Genomic DNA, 19,122 nt, shown 5'->3' with positions numbered 1-19,122 from the left:
CTGTTTGGGAGGGTGACGTGCTGGCAGGTCCTCCAGCAAGGCCCCAGTCGTTGGTCAGTTGGTGTGCACAGCCAGGGACATTCTCCTCTTCAGCGGGCTCTGAGGTGGCAAGCAAAGATGCCCTCGCTCTGGTCGTTGAACGGCTTGGGAAGACGCAGCGTAGACTTGCAGACTCGGGCATAAGCAGCAGGGTCCCGGCTGAGGAAATGGGCTTGCAGGGCTGTAATGGGCAGGTCGGGGTGGGCCATGCTCCACCAGTCTCGTCTTGACACGTGTTCACAAACCCACAGCAAGTGAGGGCGCTGCTTCTGCAACACAGTGAAGCTCTCTTCTGTGTCCCATCCTGCCCTGGGCTGTCACTTGTTCCTCTGAACCTCCCTTTCCTGCCTGCGTGCCCCCAGGCATCTTTGGGTGTCAGCAACAAGGGATCAGGAGAGACACAACGCTGGGCAAGCCCTGACTGAGGTGGGACTCCTCGGAGTCACCTGAACGACTTGGATGCAGAATTCTCTATGACTCGAGTGGGATGGCAACCCAAAGGCCACCTGGGCACATCGGAAAAATCTCACTGTAAATACTGTCACCTTGGGGATAGATCTCTACAAATGCACCCAGAAATAAGGTGCTGATGGTGGTGCCATCCTCATTCTGTACACGGGCAGCTGTCAGGATGTGATGAGTGTGCTGATCTGTGGAACTGCCAATACAGCTAAAAGCTGTAAGAGTTTCTTCTGTTACTGGTGGTTTGCTTTGTTCCTCGTACTTCCATCAGCAAGTGAGATGAGCAAAGACTCCCCTGTGCTTTTTTCCAGGTGAAGATATTCACACGAGCCTCTCTGGAGCAGCTGTAGATGTCAACATCGGTCTGGCCAGGAGCTCCCTGACAGTTGAGAAGACTTACCTCACACTGTCAAACCACAGATCTGTAGTCATTCACAATCGGAGTGAAATCAAGGTTCACTTCCAGTGGAAGGCTTTTTCAACTCAGGAAGAGGAGGATCATCAGAGGCTGAGGTTCGTTTGAAAGATTCATTTCAGTAAGATACACTGCCCAAGGGTAAAACTAACATGTGGCCTCAAGAGGTGTGGTGCATTGAATGGTTTAGGACAAGTAAACCATGTATGGCATCAGGTTAGGTGTCCCTGGGCTTTAGGGTAATGGAGCTCAGTGCCTCGCATTCCAGCTCCATCCATAGTCCAGCTGAGGATGGTGTTTTGTGGAGGAAAGGTTGATTGCAGTGACTGGATTCCCTCAGAGAGCAAATTTGCATTTTAGGGAGCCCCAAACCACTGATATCCAGAGACCCCTGGGTTATGGGGGGTCCATGAGGCTGAGGAAAGTGTCAGCACTCGTTCCCTGGGACTGCACTGAGTAGCAGCACTTAACATAGCTGCAGGTAGCATAACTGTTGTGATATTCACTGCAGCTTCTTCCACTCCAGCTTTGGTAAGGTGGCAGGCTCCTTCTCCAGGAATGTGCAGGGTCAGGTGCTGTGTTGGCCCAGCAAGTTGAGGCTGTCCTGCTGTAGGATGTTGAATTGCCTTGCACTGTCCCGGTTTCCAGCACAACGAGGTATTTCTACCCTTCCTCAGAGACTGGGGAGATTTTGGAGGTGAAGGGTTCTGCAGGGAAGGCAGGGCAGCACGGGACAGAGCGCGTTTGGGCTGCAGCAGCCTGTGTCTTCATGGTGCTGAGAGATGGGGCAGGTTCTTCCAAGGGTGTCTGTGGTGAAGCTTTGACATTCCCCTTTCAGGCAGCAGAGACACACTTATAGCCTGGGGGGATGAACTGGAAATGACACTTACAAGTTTGGGTGATTAAGGGAATCCTTGTGGGACTTTCCAGACTTGCATGGATGTAGGTGTATAGGAGTTAGCTCACAGCTGATCAGGAAAGTGCCTTAAACTGGAGCACTTTCTAAGGGCTTCTGAGCCAATAAAGTTCAACATAATTAGGTCAGAAATGCCTTGAAGGCCAAAACTAGTTTTCCACTGTTCTCTATTTTTAATTACACAGTGTGTGACTTCCATGCAAGCTCAATGTGTTAAAAGAAAACCTCATTGCCTTCTCTGGGCCCTTGCCTGGACCCTTCCTTTACCGCTCTCTCCTCACCTGCCTGTCTCAGATTGGACCCTGAGTGATCCTCTTTCCCCTCAGAAGCAACCAGGCTTCCCCACAGTTCACTTCAACCTGATTCATTTCCAATTACATTTGTTCTCATGCCAGTTTATGTCCTGAGTCTGACCAGGACGTTCTGTTCTTCCTCCTTGCAATCCCAGGGATGGTCATAGCTCCAAGGCCACTGTCCTGCTGCCAGAGAAGCCTTAGAGATCTCAGAGCAGAGAGGACTTTTTCCATGAGAGGAGGCAGTGCAGGACCCTGCTCTGGGCTGTGACCCCAGAAGACCTGGATCCTTAGGTGGTGTATCCAGGGGTTTGCTGTGTCTCCCTCCTGCAGGACTTTCTGGGATGTAATGGTGGAATTATTGTCCGCTGATGGAGGCTGAGTTGGGGGTTGCTCATCGGTGGCGGGAAGCCCTCCTCACGCGCAGGGCTGTAGGTCAGCCGTGGAGAAACATTCCCCACTGCACTCCAGGGGGGGCGAGCCAAAGCAAGTACTTTTGGTGCTGGTGCCAGCCTTTGCCCCAGGCTCTGTCTGTGTACAGCTAGTAACATCCGTGACCGTATTTCCGTTGGAACTGTATTTGAATTTAGCTGGGTGATGATCGCTATCCTGGTTTTACTACATTGCCTCGATCTGCTGCTACACATGGAGCCTTCCACTCATCCCCCCAGAGTTGTCACCTGCTGGTTCTTCATGGCCGGGGACTGGAGTGTGCAGAGGGGACAGCGATGTGCCAGCTAGGAAGCAACTGCTCTGTAGCAGTGCTCCCTTATCTCTTGGTTGTGACCTTTAAACACTAGAATGATTTCTGCTACAGCTGCCAAGTAAGGGAGAGATGAACTGCATCAAAGCCCTACAGAGATGGCCAAAAAGAGGAAAAAGATAAGGTGGTTCAAGGCCAGACGTAAGGGTTTGGATTCAGAGATGCTGGTCCAGACTTCTTTAGTGGGTGATGCCAGGAAAAGTGCCTTCCCCTCTCAGGGCCTCTGTTTCCATGCACATATAGACATTGGTCTCACCGAAGTGATGCAATGCCTGAATTCATTGGTTTGCTTTTACAGTGCTCTGGGATCCTCTGGTGAGGAGTGGTATAGGGCACAGAGAGCACATTTAGCTTGCTTACCCCTGCAGGTCCAAAGGGGAAGGAAAAAGGAGTGATGCCAGTGGCCTGCAGCTGAAACCCAGCTGCGTCTCCCCCTTGCCAGGGAAGCCCTGCAGTGGGTGCTCCTTCATCTTGATCTGGCTCCCCCAGGCAGCTCTGTGGTAGGAAAAGCCAGTTGGGGTGGTCGGTGGATTCTCCATCAGTTGTGGCAGAGGCTTTGAGCCAGGAGGCTCTCGAGGGCTGCTGGCTTTCAGAAACCTCTTCTGAGCTTGTAAGCGTGGAGTAAACCTGCGTGCCGTGGTGGCGGCCAGCAAGTGATAATCTGACCCGTGGGGGACCCCGTGGCTTGGGGTCAGCCCCTCGCTGAGCTGCCGCTGATCCTCCCCGAGCGCTTTGCTGCCCCTGCGCTCACACGAGTCTCTGCAAATATGTTGCTCATTAAATGATCTGCTTGGTTTGTCTCTCCCCGTGGCTGCAGGCTGCAGAGGCGGAAAGGGGGCAAGATGGATCGTTGTCTGAGGGAGTGCAGGGTGGACTCTGCTCTTGGAGAACGCCTTCCCCTTCTCTCCCGCCCCTTCCAGAACCAGCGGGCAAAGGTGCAAGGAGACTCCATGCTTTTCTCCGACGATGTGTTCAGCCTTGAGCCAATGGTAAGTGATAGCTGAGAACCTCCCTTCCTTCTCCTCCCTGGCTGAGGTCACTTGGCAGGTCCCTGTGTCAGCTGGCTTGATGGGCCAAGAGATAACACCAGGTTTCTAGGGAGGCTGCGAGAGCTTGTTGGAAAAAGCATCTCTGTGGGCTCCTGGCAGAGCGAGAGGCTGCCTAAAGCTGAGCTCTGCTGCAAGGGCTATAAATTAAGGGCGCTTGGTAAGTGTCCTTACACTGTTGAGAGCTATCGATAACGATGAGTAAGGGCACAGCTTACACATAGTGTGTGGGGATTAACAAAGGACATTAGAGCGCTCTCAGTTCACATATTGACCTGAGGAATGAAATGGTCCTCTGTGGAAAGGAGGCCAAGTTCAACCCAAGTGTGATCACAGACATACCAATCTCTTCATATAACCTGGATGGATACCACGGCTCAATCTCCCTTCCAGTGTCATCTGTGAGCCTGGACACAAGGCTGGCAGGTTTAAACGGACTTCCTGAGTTTCATGGAGCATAGGTACAGACATTTTATTGCCTCTTCTGTTTATGCAAGCAAAACCCCATATCCTGCAATCGGCCAGATCCCTGGTTCTGAGTATTTGCATGGTCTGAGATGAAGAATGCCCACTGTCCGAGCAATGTAAAATCCCTTTTCGTCTTGGAGTAAATCCTAGGATAATCTCAACCTCTTCTTCCTTTTAAAATAGGTGAAACTAATTTTTTTTTTTTTTTTTTTTTCAAGGAAGGGGATCATCTCCTCTTCTTAGTTGTTCCTATATCCCATATAAGGCTGAGAGCCACCAATGTTGGCACAGCGGCAGTTTCACACCACTGTAGCTGACAGCAGCATGATGTGACCAAGAGATTGTGTCGGAGCAGTGGGAATGTTGTAGAGAGAGGGAGCTGATCAGCTGAGCATTAAGACCAGCCTGCGGTGTGTCAGAGCTGATTTTGGAGTGTGCCTCAGGGCTCCTGCTGCTTTACAGTCAGACTGTCTCTACAAGTAGCTTAACCTGCTCTTAAGCTCCTGAATGCTTTGAGGTGAGGTCCAGAAGTCTGGCTGCCCACAGCGCCGAGTCCTGGCGCTCCATGTAGTGACATACGGACATAAAGTGTAGCCTGGCCTCAAGTCTCGAGGGGAAACCTTTCCTGAATGGAATGTTACACAGGTTGCTCTAGGACTGACTATAAGTGGGCTACCACGTGAGTCTCTCCCCTTCTGTTTTGTCCAGCATTATCAACCTTTTGATTTCCATGAATCCCATTATTGATGGAACAATCAATTTCACATTCACTTTTGCTCATGCCTGTCTTTCCCCCTGGCATATGGGTGTCTTTACATCAAATGGTAGTAAGCATTTTCTACTTTTATTAAATGTAGAATCTAAAACTCCACTGCTGCTGGCTTCCACAACCTTCTTTGCGGTGACAGCCCTGTAACTTTTAGCCTGGACAGACACCCTTCGTGCACTGCCATGTAAAATCTGCTGGAGAGGCCCCCCAGAGATGGGACCTTATGTCAGTGGACCGTTAGCGGCCAGTATTTTCAGGTGCTGCAATCTGTAGAAGCTGCAGCAGGTCACCAGTCTGTATAGGGTTTACTCGCTGATGGAAATAACAGAAAAGAGGAGGTGTGATTTTGGAATTACCATGTGGATGAGAACATTCTGAGCAGTTGCCCAAGCCTATGGGAAACAAGCTGATACGCAGCTCTGACTTTCTGAGCGCATCTCAAATTTGGTTTATTTTTGCATCTACACATGAGGCAGGTGTGATAGAGGCCCAGGTGGCTCCCAAGGGACAAAGTCCTTGCTGTTTGCTGCATCCTCCCTGCCCCAGCTTGTCTGTAAGTCCCATTGGAGACCTGTGGGAGCTGACTCCTTGGAAATGGCAACCAGAGGAGAGGGAGGACGAGGACTTACTGCTACACTGACCTTGACAAGTCCTCACTGTCCTGTCCTTGCCTGGTAGTGACTCCTCAGTGTCACATGTGAACTCTGGGCTGATGGAGGTGGTCGACAACATGTCCAGGTTACGAAGGTGCTCCTGTTGTTGATCCAGAGGTTGGGCCAGGAGGTGACAGTGGTGTTTGTTGCTGCAAACCTGCACCTCAGCTGGGGAACCAAGCCGGTCCCCATCCACATGAGAAGCTACTGCAGAGCACTTTGTTTTTTGGCGGAAGGCACCATCTCCAGTGGGAGCTGTGGTCCATCCCACAGTTCCCTGTGGGCTCTGTTATTTATGGAAAGAGGCAGATGTTAGCTTTGGCACTGCCTTTCTCCTAAGTGCCCTGAGCTGAGAGGATGCACTTTGAGTGTCATTTTAGTACTTCTGTTGCCAGCTCTGTCTATTTTTTCTTTGACTGCTTTGAGTGTGATTTCCTTCCATGGATTGCCTTCCCCCTCTGCAAAGCAAAGCAGGTGATTTGACCAGCAGTTGGTGGTGCCTGGCTTTTCAAGACCAGCTTTTTCTGACTCCGACTGGTGGAGATCTAGCAGATCCTCATTATTTAGGGGCTGAGGGAGGAGAGATAGGATCTGCCATGTATTTACGGTTGGGCTCTTGTAGAGAGATCACTTGTGTAGCTGTGAGTCCCGGTGTGCCATCCCCTCCTGTATCACCGTGCTTTATGCTGTAGCAAAGCCAGGGTAGGACAGCAGGAGTGGTGGTGCTGTACCATCGTACATCCACCGTCTGTATTTTATGCCGCCTGCCAGTTGCAGCCTGTCTGAGGCCAGAAGTGTTTCAGCCAGAAGTGTTGCAATACCATGTTCACAGCACTGCATAGTTTTACATCTGTCCTGGTTACCATCCACGGTGGCTCTCCATGCTCTGACTCCACTGCCATCCTATAGAGAACACGTCGCCCAGGCACGGGGCTGGCTCCTGAGGTGCCCCGAGGCTCGGACGCGTGTAGCAGTAGCCTGCAAGGGTGGGTAATGAAGCATTTCCTTCCAAGCAGCAGTTCTTTTTTCCCCTGTGGGGTAGCAGGAATGCAAGGAACCTCTTCAACAGCCCATTTTAATTTCCCAGGAGAAATAACTCACAGTATTTTCTGTGAGTTATTTCACAGTTCTTCCCTCTGTTCTGTTGACTCTGAGCAGGCTGTGCCTTAGGGAATTATTTGCAGCTGCAGCTCAATAACTCCCCATGTCATAGCTCTTCAGTTGTTGTGGGGGCTGTCCTTTGAGCTATAAGGGCTAATTCGATGGGAAGTATTATAGTTACTTAATATTTATGCTGCAGGAGTGCCAGAGGCTCCACTCAGTTCATGACTCTTCTGGACGAAGCAGCAAGGATACCCAGCAGCATGCAGAATCAAAGCCTCGCTTTGCTGATAGAAAAAGAACTCTGTTCGTATCCTTCTATAAACTGAATTTTTCCTTCCTTTGTCGAGTGTTATTACAGTTGTCAGAGGTGCCTCTATTTATGTCAACAAACACACAAGGAACATTTGTAATGCTAGGGGTTCAGGGGATGTAAGTGGTGTCTCACTTGCAAGAAGTGAGAGCCTTTAGAAACCAGGCATGCCTCCGAAACTGTGCGACAAGGCTCCCTGGGACTGAGCGCCAGTGCCAGGACTCTCTGGGCGAGAAGCAGAGAGAGAAGACCCCGAGGAAGCAGCAGAGAGCTGCAGACACACTGGTAGCATGGCCCAGACTTAAATCCCTGAGCAAGAGCATGACACGGAAAAGAGCCTGTTGGTTGAAAGAGGTGTGGAGCTGTAAAGCAAATCCCATCTCTTCTTCTCTGAGCCTGTGTTCAGGGACACAGGAGCGTGTGCACCTCGCAGAGAGAAACAGGATGCTTCTGTCTCTCAACTCCTTTCCCACGTCATCCGTCAGCTGGAGGAGCCTGCGTGCTGGCTGGCTGCTCACGGCTCGGGGCAGAAGCAGCCGCCAGCGGGCAGGAGCCTGTTCTTCTTCTATCCCCAGGCAGGAGGGCTCGTTCTGCTTGGTGCTGCGTGCCCCACTCACCGCAGTACGTTAAATACTTAGGGGCATGTACAGGTGAAGGGTATAAGAGGCAGCACCTTTGTAACTAAGAATGGGAAATTCTCTTTGATTTGTTAAATCTCTCCTGACCTGAGTAAAAGTCGTCATGTAGCCATAGTGCTACAGAGATACATGGGAAGGTTTGGAGGCGAGAGGGACCTTTTTCTTAAAATGACTGGCATCTCTGGAGAAATCCTACTGGATTCACTGGAGCGTGAGCCAGTTTGGTGGCTTCATTATAGCCCTAATTTAACAAAATGCCTCTACCAGATGCCAGTAAAGGTAAGAGACTTAGAAAGTTCTTTTGAAGCTGCTTCCAAACCCCCCTAAATTTTGTTGATAACTGTTGCTTGTTCCCTGCTCTTCACTGATGCTCTACATAAAGGCTACAGGGCTGTGGTTGAAAATAAGAAATGTGACATTTGAAGCTAAGTGGTTTGCTGTCTTCTTCTGTTTCAGGAGGGAGATATCTGGCCAAATTCTTCGGCTGAAGTTAACGTGATCTTTAGACCCCGAGAAGCCAGAGTCTATCAACAAACGGTCTACTGCGACATCTCAGGTACGGCTCCTTTCTCCTGCTTCTGTTCCCCACCGTGGAGGCGCAAGTAGTCTTGCAGCCCCCTCGGTTCTCGTGTAGCTGGCAGGAAGGGTCAGTGGTCAGCAGGGTGCTGGCACGTGCCCACTGCCCCTGCGGTTTCCAGGTGGTCTCCTGTCCAAGGCCAGCCCTCAGGATGTGTGGCTACAAGCCTGGGTCACTGATCCCAGAGCAACCAAGGCAGTGAAGGGTTAAGTTCTCATGCCGTGGGTTTGCCAGCATTTGCTCTGCTGCCAGGTGCCTGTAGAGGCCAAAGAGCTCCAGAGCTAAACAGCTTCAGTGGGCGAGCACCACGTCCCTGTAGACCATTTGCCTCCAGGAGGAGTCTTTATTACACGGATGCATCATCAGACTCCTGAGGCGGTAGGAGCTGAGTTACAAATGTGCTGCCAGAGCCTGGATCCCCTCTCACTACCCCGACACTGCCAGACCTTGGGTGGCTGAGCCCTGCTGAGTGCGGGCTGTCTGCAGAAGGACACCTCTGGCCAGCACGTGAGAATTGTCACCTTGTGGCTCTGAGTCTGTGGCGCCTCCGGGTACGTTGCACAGGGCTTGCTGTGCTCAGTGGGGTGAGCGCCCTCCCTGGAAATCAGAGTCCGAGCAGTCTGCTAGGCAAGCTTTATGCTCATCCTGTCTGACAGAAGTGCCATCGCGTCTTTTGCTGGGAGCAGTTATCTCTGGCCCACGTGAGCTGCACCTTCTGTGCCCTGGGAGAGGTGATGGCTTTGCTGTGCTAGCACGGGGCAGGGAGTGCCTGCAGCAGGCTGCGGGGTTCGGGTGACCTCGTCCTTCCTCTCTGTCTCTGCGTGGTGCTGCTTAAGGTGTTTTTCAAGACTGGGAGAGCGCTGTCAGGCTTCCATCCAGGGAATGTGATGGTTTTTCCCCGTCTGAGAGGAAGAGGTGCGAGGCCCGTGGTCCTCCAGCAGCCAGGCGCCTGTTCTGGAGTGTGCTGAAGTCACTAACCCAGCTGCTTTGTCGCTTTACTTACTGCCCTAAGCTGGGGGATACAAATGTCATGAAACAGCTTTTTATTTATACTGTAATTGTGCAGGGTTTACTTGGCAAATGCCCCCTACAGTCATTACCCAGGGCTTGTGTTCACAAAGTGTCTTCCTGCCTCCCAGCTGCAGCTGCTAGAGCTGTGGAAGGAAAGGATCGATTTAAAAAGTTGCGCCTGAGGGATTCCTCGCTCAGTGCTGTGCTTCTGGCTCTGGGATTTTTGCTCTTGTGATGGGGGTGTCCATCATTTTGCTGCAGGCATCTCCAGGGGTTGTGCCAGGAGAGCGTTTTTGTTGCAGAGAAATAGGAAGACTACTTACATGCAACCCTTGAGCTGGTCTGAGAGTTACAGGAAACAGAGATGAGCAAACGATCTGTTTAGAAAGAGAAGCCTGCTCTTGAAAAGGTCCTGATGGACCCTTGGGAGAACTGAACTCCCCCACTGGCTCCTTGGAAGAGAACCTCAAGGAGGTCATTGAAATGATGCACCTAGCCCCCTCCCTTACAAACCAGAGCTGACCCCCTGTATTATCAGGGTGGAAACTGTCCCAGAGTCAAGGCCCCTGAGTGCAAGAAGAGTTTAAAGAAGAGAACAGTGATCTTTAACTAGAGAGTCAGTTAACTTTGCTTCTTGATTCCTCTAAGAAGCGTGACTGCCTTCCTCATGCACTGGCATGCCAGTCACAACGCCTTTGGAGGAAGGTTTGCAGAGGGTGTGTGTCCCTTGCTGGGAACGCTTGGGAGCTTTTCCCAGTGCAGCCCCATGAGTTGTGCAGCTGGATCTCATGCCCCTCTGGAAAGGGGCTTTGCTGGCCTCCACTTTTTTGCAGGTGCCTCCTTGAATTGCCAAGCAGATGCTTCTGCATGCAGTGATTTACAGAACTAATCAGCACTGTGCAACTTGCCAAGCTGGCAGTTAAGAAGTGGTTTGAAATTTGCCCTCGTCAAATATTGAATCTCAAAATGAACTTCCTTAGTTATTCATGCAAATAAAGCTGTGGCTCTTGAGTGCTGGAAGGAAGCACATGGTGGGGGCTCTGACACCTAAAATTCAGTTTTAGGTTTGTCCGCACACAGAACTGAGCTGGGTTACACCTTGCAAGACCCTTTCTTAAGCCACTCCTGCAGGGAGCAGCAGAATCCCACGTGATGATCAGTCCCTTAGCTTCTGACAGAACTGTCCTGCATCATGTAACACTATTGATGTGGTCAGATGAGAATCATGTTCAAAACCAGTCACAAGGGACGGGGACAGTCTGTGAGCAAGCAACTGAGTGTCAGAAAGCAGCAGAAGTTAAGGACTTTGGCAGCAGAGCCCCGTGCTGTTGGGCCACCTAGACCCCTATTTATTTGGAAGCGAGGCAGCAGCGCCACCCTGTGCACCCTGTGACCCGCCGCTGCGTTATTCCTGCTGAGATCCCAGTGCTCGCTCCACAGCACCAGGGGTGGGTTTGGGACTGAGGACAAGGCTGTAGCCCCTCCATGCCCTTGGCCTGTGTGCTCGGGGACGTGTTCCGGTGGGAGCGTCCCAGGGCCACAGCCCAGCTGTAGCCAGGCCTTGGGCAAAGGCTGGATGCTCCTGGAAGCCGCAGCGAGCAGGAGGACATACTCTCTCTTTTTCTCTCTCAGCTCTCCTGAATGCTGCCTGCAGTTGAGTCTGCTCCTCCTCCTTTGGGAAAAGCCCGCTCTGCGGTTCACCTGGAAGGAGGAAGAGCAACATTTCTGGGATTTCCTAAAGTTTTAAGTTCAGCGTAGGGGTAGAAGAAAGGATGGTTTCCAGAGACCACCTGGAGAGGGTGAGGGCCTACTGCAGAAGGGGAAGAACCGCCACTGATTTTTTGATTGCAGTGGCCAGGGAGTGTGTGTCTCAGCATGATCATGGACAAAAGCTTGTCACTTGGAAATCTTTGCCATTACCTAAGAGCTTTGATTATTTAGACCTAGAGTTTTTAATGAAAATTAAGCCACATGTGCTGCAAGGTGGAGTGATCTTCTGACAGGTAGCACCCAGTACTGCCTCTCTTATGGTGTCTGGGAAATAGAAATACACAGCCTTCCAATTAATGCCTGAGCTGTGCAACCTGTCATGTCTGCTGTCAGCTGGGCTTTGTCTGGAACCACTTAAAAAATGTTGAATTCGACAAATGCTCCCACGCTCTTCCTTTCTGGCTTGGACATTATCAAAGGTCCTCATTCCATGGTTGCAAGATGAGAAAGTCAGCAATCACTGAAAGGGCTGTTCCCAGGGAGAGTTTTTTCAAGTTGTGATCGAGTCACTGTGTTGTCCCACCTGGGCCGCTCTTTGCAATAGGAAGTAGTTTTGGACATTCTGGAACAACTATGCAGCAGATTAAAAAAAAAAAAAAAAAAAAAATCAACCTTCAATCCCTAATTTTTAATGAATGGTGAGCATTACACAAAAGGAGAGAGGAATATTTCTGCACAAAAGCTACACTGAAGGTTAGACACAACTTCTGGGCCTTTCTTTTCCCCTTGTGCTACTTGCTTTCTGTGCAGAGTAGGATGGGATGGCAGGGAGACCCAAGCCCAAATTGGAGCCAGGGTTCAGGCACTTGAGGCTGCTGCAGTGGTTCAGAACAGCCTTCGGACTGCAGGATCCCACCCTGTCATCTTAGCATCTTCTTATGGAAGAAAATGATCATCTTAGAGTTTAGCTATAAGCCTTGCCGTCTCGGTTCCCTTTGCAGCAAGGGCTGTGTGTATTAGCAGTATGTTCATGGCTTCTCTGACCTCAGCAGTGAGGTTTTCCATACCTGTTCAGCATGCCTCAGGTAAGGTGTCTTTACAAAGCTGAGCTCTCGGTATCATGGTGGGCACAGGCGAGTGCTGCTCTCTGGAGATCACAAAGCCCTGTCGTATTTAGGTGCCGCTGCAGGAGGTGAGCCCTGGAGCCCCGGGCACGGAGCTGTGTGTCAGTGCTGAGATGCTCTGCCTGCTCTAGGCAGCTGTCAGACGTGCACAGCGCCGTTAGCAGGGAGCTTCGCCTTGCCTGGGCTCGTACTTGTCGGCTCCTGTGCTCTTGTCTCCGATTGCATCAGTACAGATGGCATATTTTTATCTTCAGTTCTGTTTCATGAGCTTTGTGCCTTCACTGAATGGATTTCAGAGCTCATCTAAGCACATGGGAAGAAATTCAGATTGTGTTTTAAACTCAGCATCGCTAACTGATGGCTAAATGAGAAACCAGCCCGAGGGGTTGGTTAGAAATTAGAAGCCAGCCCCAAGGCATATCTCCTGAGGGCAGGGAAGAGTCCTGTGTCTCCTCCTGGAGCACCTAGAGCTGTTCCCATCCAGGCCAGAGTCAGGGAGGAGCACTGAGGCAGCCTGGACAGTCCGGGATAACAGAGGCAATTACTGTACTGAAGTGGAAATCTCTCCGCAGGCCGCGAGACCAGGCTGCCCCTGCGCATCAAAGGGGAAGGCATAGGGCCTCGGCTCCGCTTCAGCTGTGAGCAGCTGGACATCGGGAAGGTGTTTGTTGGATTAAACCACAGCTATGAGGTGAGTAGTCGGGATTCTGAGGGGCTGGGGGGGATCCTGATGGCTCCCGGGGCAGCAGTGAGCCTCGTGGGCCTGTGGGATTTCTGGCAACTCGGGTCATTGTCAGCAGGGACTGTTTGACATACTAGTCAAGTCTGGGGGCTTTCCCAGAATCTGGATACTTCTGATGGGATCTGAAAGGTGCCTATGCTGTTTGTGAAGTCTTAATCCCTGCTTTTTGGCAACCTTCCTTAGGGATCAGCTGGGAGGCTTCATGTGAAAAAATACCCCCTTGACAGATGAAAGCAACACTGGGACAAAAAGATAAATATTCAGAGGCTTTTGTTTCAGCCCTGGATGCAATGCACCTTTGTACTCGGGCTGTTAAAAAGCAGCTGGAACAAATGTACTGAGTTTGAACTCCAGGCCATTGCAGCCAGCTTTCGGGTCAGTGCGTGCTGCCGGTCCTGGGAGCTGGAGGAAATCTGTCCAGCCTCTGGCTCAGAGCTGGGTCTGGCCGCGGAACTGGGAGTGCTTCCCCTTGCTGACCAGTCTCTTGCCACTCTTCAGATTTGCTGCATCTCTATGAAGAGCAAAGCATTTCTGGAGATGAGGCAAAGGAACTTTCTACGTATTTGCCTCCCCTGCCAATGGTGTCTTCTGCAAAAAAATGAGATAGGGCAACTGAAAGAGGTAGGAAATGAGGCAATACTTTCAAAAGCTTGACTGGGCAGGGAAGGATGCATTAAGGTGTTTTCTTACCAAAATATTGTGCTCTCTATGCATTTTTAATGGTGATACTTTATTGATTATCTTTTTATTATTTTCATTACTTGAGAAAATGTGACTGAGTAGATGATACTGCTAGTGCTGTGCTGACTGAAGGTAAACCTCAGCTCAGCACAGGATCCCTGAGTGCAATTTGTAACTGAGGTGTAAAAGACGTGAGAGGAGAGAGTAGTTTCCAGGTTACCCTTGCAGAGCTTGAATACGTGAATATCTTTAACAGCAGCTGCAAAATTAAAAAATGCTTCTGTCTCAATTTTTCTACCAGGTTTTACAAGGACAAAACTTAGGGAAAAGAAATCCAAAGCAGATAGTTAATTCCATGGAAATGGCAGGATTTGACCCTGCAGCAATCAGAAACTTTACTGCTTTGCTTTGGGTGGGTGTGTTGGTGACTGGCAGCAGCTGTGGGCATTGCTCGCCCAACGTGAGAAGAGCTGAATCTCAACAAGTGCTGCGGGGTTATGTCACTTGTTTGAGGCAGTAGATCTCTCGAGTGTTCAACAAAATACGGCTTAGTTTTAAATTTGTAGTTTATTCTGATAATGGTAAAGTCTTAGGTGGTGGCTGTGAATGTTTAGGAAAGAGAAATTCTTTGGAGTAGACGGAGCTGCTGTGCACCGCACGCTCATCCTTTCCTGACACGTCTGTTTGAGCAAAGACTAAGAAAGTATCCCATTAAAGACAAAATAAGAATCCTAAATGACATACCGTAGGAGAGCTGGGGAGTGCTTCTGAAGTTGGTGATAGTGCTGCCCTGAGGTGTCTTCTACCTGCAGTAAACTTGTTGGCTGCAATGTGTTGTGCCCTCGGCAGGATCGAACTCGTCGGGAGCAGAATCAGCTGTGTGATGATTCACTAGTAAAGCTGCAGCTGCCCTTTGCTGCTCTTAGGGACAGGTCTGAATCGGCTTGGTGATGCTGAGCGGCTCCTCTGCGCTGCAAGTCAAAGTGGGCTGCTCTGTGTCAGTGGAATAAACCCCGAGTGACTGTGTCTATGAAGCTGTCACTGCTTTGCACGAAAAACCCAAAGGCAGAACTTGTCCTGTTGCATTTTCTTTGGCTTCTGCCAAGCAGCAGGACACAGCATCTTCTGCATTTTACAGATGTTAATTGGTTAATCAGAAAACAAATCAGCCTTCTGTAAGAAAGGAAGATTCCTTATGTATCTCCCTTTTGCTTTCTTGCTGCTGCAGGTGGTCCTGTTTAACAAAGGAGCCATCGACGCTGCCTTCAACTTGGTCCCTCCAGCTACAGCTCTGGGCTCCTGCTTCACCTTGCTCCCCCAGGAGGGCATCATTTCTCCAGACGGGCTCCAGGTCATCCGGATCTCCTTCAGTTCCACCGTCCTGGGGAAGTTCACAGAAGAATTCAGCTTCAGTGTGACTGGATCCCCTGAGCCTGTGACCTTGACGATCAGGTGAGGAGGGTTATAGGAGCTTGGTGTATGCATCTGTAGCTGTTGGGTAATCATCTCCCACCTACCTCATTTTAGGATGAAACAGAGAAAAAAAGGTGTTGTCTAAGGTCTTAGTCTTGGCTTGGATCCTAGCATCCTCACGCTAAGAGTCAAGGCTTTTTAACCTTACTCCAGTCTGAACATTGCAGTTGCAGCAGCAAATGAAGCGTAATTATCTGCGAGAGGAAATCGTAGAATTGTAGAATAGTTTGTGTTGGAAGGGACCTTTAAAGATCATTTAGTCCAACGCCTCTGCAATGCGCAGGGACATCATCATCTCGATCAGGTTGTTCAGAGCCCCGTCCAGGCTGACCTTGGATGTTTCCAGGGATAGGGCATCTACCACTGCTCTGGGCACCCTGTGCCAGTGTCTCACCACCCTCACTGTAAAAATTTTTTCCTTTATATCTAGTCTGAGTCTTCCCTCTTTAAGTTTGAAACCATTACCCCTTGTCCTATCGTGACAGGCCCTACTAAAAACCCAGTCAAAATCTTTCTTACCAGCCCCCCTGAAGTACTGGAAGGCCACAGTAAGGTCTCCCCGGAGCCTTCTCCAGGCTGAACAACCCCAACTCTCTGGGCCTGTCCTCGCAGGAAAGGCGTGCCATCCCTCTGATCCCTCTGGTGGCTTCCTCTGGGCCCGCTCCAACAGGTCCATGTCTTCTGTGTGCTGAGGAGCCCAGAGCTGGACACAGCCCTGCAGGGGGGTCTCACCAGAGTGGAGCAGAGGGGCAGGATCAGCTCCCTCGAGCTGCTGCCACCTGTGACCATGCCTCCTGTGCCCGTTTATCTTTCAAAGTCTTGGGTTCCTCTGGGAAGCAGCTTTGCCTTCATGGTTTGGGCGGGTGGCTCTGTGACTTTGCAGGACGCTGTTTGCACAGAATTTGGCAGCAGCAGGTTCCAACACGTGTCTGTGTGAGAGCCACGGGGCTTTAAGTGACTACCTGTGCTGGAAAACAATTTGCCTGGAGGCTGTACAGGAAAGGTGTGGAGATGCCTGCTGCCCAGTCCGGGTACCCAGGAGCTGGAGTGACTCCTTCCTACAGGTAGCTCATTCCCCCTTGGGCAACGTCAGACAGTGGGATGGCATCAGCTTTGGGCGGTAGCTGGTCTGGGCCACCCCCCTGAACACACAGCAAGGCCAGCAGGGCTTTGGGGATGGGCCAGCCTGGGTGGCTGCAGCCAGAGGCAGTGTTTTTAAAATCCTCTGTTAATAATCCATCCCAAATGGGTAGCAGCAGCCTCAGCATCACCTCTCATGCTCATGGGTTGGGACAGGCTGTCCTCTTGTGCAGCCAGCGCTGTGGTGGTGCCTCCTCTCTGCAGCCAGAGCAGTGCTGACGGGGCAGACGGGGAGCTCTGCGGCTGGTGCCAGGGCAAGAGATAATCCTCACCAAGCAAAAGGGAGAAGGGGGAAAAAAGCTGATGATAGGAGAGGCAAAGCTCACTTGTCAGGACCGCAGCAGCATGCAAACTTGTCCCAGCTGGTCTTTAACCGCGGGCTGGTGGGATGACGTGGTGTAGGCAGGAAAGCTGGTGCTGGGAGCCCTGGAGCTGTGGGGCTGGCTGTGCCTCCTCGGCAACCAGCCTCCTGGGCTGCCGCTGCTGGGAGGCTCTAGACGAAGGCAGTAAAGCAATGGGAGGACTCTGTGGTCGACTTTACCAATAAAATGAGGGAAATGGATAAAAAAGAACAGAAAGGTTATTACTTTGCAAGAGAAGAGTGGTGAATAAGTCTGTTGAGCTCAGTAAAGAAAGAATTACATTGGCTTTGTGTTTGGAGGGAAAGTGCTGCTTTTTTTTGGAAATCAAAAGGGAACATTTCACAATCAAATAATTTATTCTCCTCTGTTCCTCCCCCAAACTGGTCACAGGGTGTTATTGCATGAGCAGCTTTCTCCTTGAGCAAGGGCAGGTTTTGCTGGTAAGGATGCATTTATCCCTTGGATACTGCTTGGACAGCGCCCGCTGCCTCTGCCTCACAGTGGCCTTGCTCCTGGGGAAGGAAGGAAGGAGCTGTCAGAGGGACGGTTGTGTTTTGGCTTCCCCACAGCCAAATGAAGTGGTCCTTTTTTGCCCAGTGATGCCCTGACTCTCAGTGCCCATCATGCCCTCCCCTTCTCTGTGGCCACTCTCTGCCCTGTTTGGCCAGCACTGCCCTGGGCTCAGTGTAGACCTTCTGTCTCAGTGAAAGAGGATTGCTGGTCCTTTTTTATTTATTTCTTCCCCATCCTTGTACTCCTCCTCCCTGGATGGTGGCTCCCATGCAGCCCATCTGATGGCAGCCCAGCACACCCGCCTGCTCCCATGCAGCTGTCCCTCAGCAGCAATTCCCATTGCAGTCCTCTCCTCCCTGAGATGGCATCTGCCTCCTTGAGCTCTGTCTTGCTTTTCAAGGATCCCTCTCCAGCCTTTCTGTCATTCTCCAGCCCCACAGCTCAAACTGTTTGTTTTCAAATGCCCTTGAGATGTCCACCCACCAGGTCCAGCTGAGCCTCCCTCTTCGGAAGGTTTTGTGCACTGGATTTCATCCTCCATGGAGAAAAGCTTCTGGTTCTTTTGAACAGAGGAAAGCTGGCTGGTGGGACACTGGGATGCAAAGGAAGGAACGGGGATGAGAGTTCAAGCAGTTCCATTCCCACCTTGTGTTGTTATTCTTCCTGCTCTGCCAGGACCCTGATCTCCCTTCACACATGCATTACTTAATGCTACTGTAAAACACAGTTTTTGTCAAAACCACTGCCTATTCCCCCCTTCTCTTGCAAGCTGTACTGTTACCAGCTCTGGGTTGGCTCCTTGCCTGAGCCTTCTGGGCAGTCATTCCAGTTTAACTTCCCAGAGCACAGATTCGGTGCACTCAGGAGAAGGGGCAGTCATTTCCCCACTTGCCTGGCAAGGCTCATCCTTGGCAGTTTCCTTATGTCATCCCCAGTCGTGGCTGGTTTGGAGGTATTTTTCCATCGTCTCCTGGCAAATGCTGTGATGGAAAGCATATCTGCTCCCTTTGCTCCGTCTGGAGTAAGCTGTTAGGGCTTGGGAGGTCAAGTCTGGTTATGTGAGGTCCCTGGAGAGGGAACTTCACCATCAGCAGGGGTTTGGTACCAGGCTTATTCTTAGGAGCTGATTCAACTGCAAGAATCTAGAAGTAGCATTGGATTGAAACTCCTGAAAGTCAGTTTTTGAGTGCTCTTTGACTATGCGGTCAGAAGGTGTCAAGACCATAGGTGATTACTCGTTACATGGAAACCAACCTTACAAGGTGCTGGATGCTTGTTTCCTTGGTGCTTGGAAAGGGATGCTGGAAATGGGACAGCAGGGATGGACGCAGGTCCCTCCCGCGGGCTGCTGGGGTCTGTTCATGTGAGTAAAGTGAGAAGGCACTGTTCACTGTGGCCCTTGATTTTTAACTGAGGCAGAGCTGGCATTGATTGTCATCAACCATGAAGTCAATTAATGTTTGTTGTGCAGCTTCGAGTATGGATTTCAGTGGATGTGAGTGAGTTTTGGAGTTTGGAGCCTGTCTGCTGAGTTGAGGGACGGGCGAGGTGGTGCCCTTGGGTGTGTCAGCTGGTGCACTGGTGACAAGCTGATACTTCCCTCCAAGATCGAACTGTCCTCTGCGTAGAACTGTTGCTGCTCTTCTCAGTGGATGTTTGGGGCTCCCCTGGATTCATGTGTCCTGCATGTGTAATGATTGTGTGGATCAGGTCTTCTGAGAAAGGTGTTCATATACTCCATGGAAACACCAGTTCCAGCTAAGAAATACCAAAGCAGGGAACCCGTAGCTGGGAAGGCTCGTTACAGTGAGTCCCCTTTTGTGTGGACACCTCTGTCCATCACATCACGGGTGGGGAAACCGAGGCACAGAGCCATCACTTGTTCCAGGACCTTCCTGGGGCCAGCAGCAGCG

General features: G+C 50.9%; 1 protein-coding gene across 1 annotated transcript in view; it reads left to right on the top strand.

Moving 5' to 3' along the window:
• Positions 1-19,122, top strand: part of LOC141963912 (hydrocephalus-inducing protein homolog) — a 115,371-nt gene that overhangs the window by 27,666 nt on the left and 68,583 nt on the right. Inside the window, 6 exon segments of the mRNA XM_074913647.1 lie at positions 813-1,014; positions 1,515-1,532; positions 3,706-3,877; positions 8,333-8,432; positions 12,871-12,989; positions 14,950-15,173. Coding sequence (XP_074769748.1) covers positions 813-1,014; positions 1,515-1,532; positions 3,706-3,877; positions 8,333-8,432; positions 12,871-12,989; positions 14,950-15,173 — 835 coding nt within the window.

The sequence above is a fragment of the Athene noctua genome, chromosome 9 (assembly GCF_965140245.1).
Source record: "Athene noctua chromosome 9, bAthNoc1.hap1.1, whole genome shotgun sequence".
Classification (NCBI taxonomy): Eukaryota; Metazoa; Chordata; class Aves; order Strigiformes; family Strigidae; genus Athene; species Athene noctua.
The sequence above is the reverse complement of the archived record's forward strand: the minus strand, read 5'-3'. Positions and strand labels throughout refer to the sequence as shown.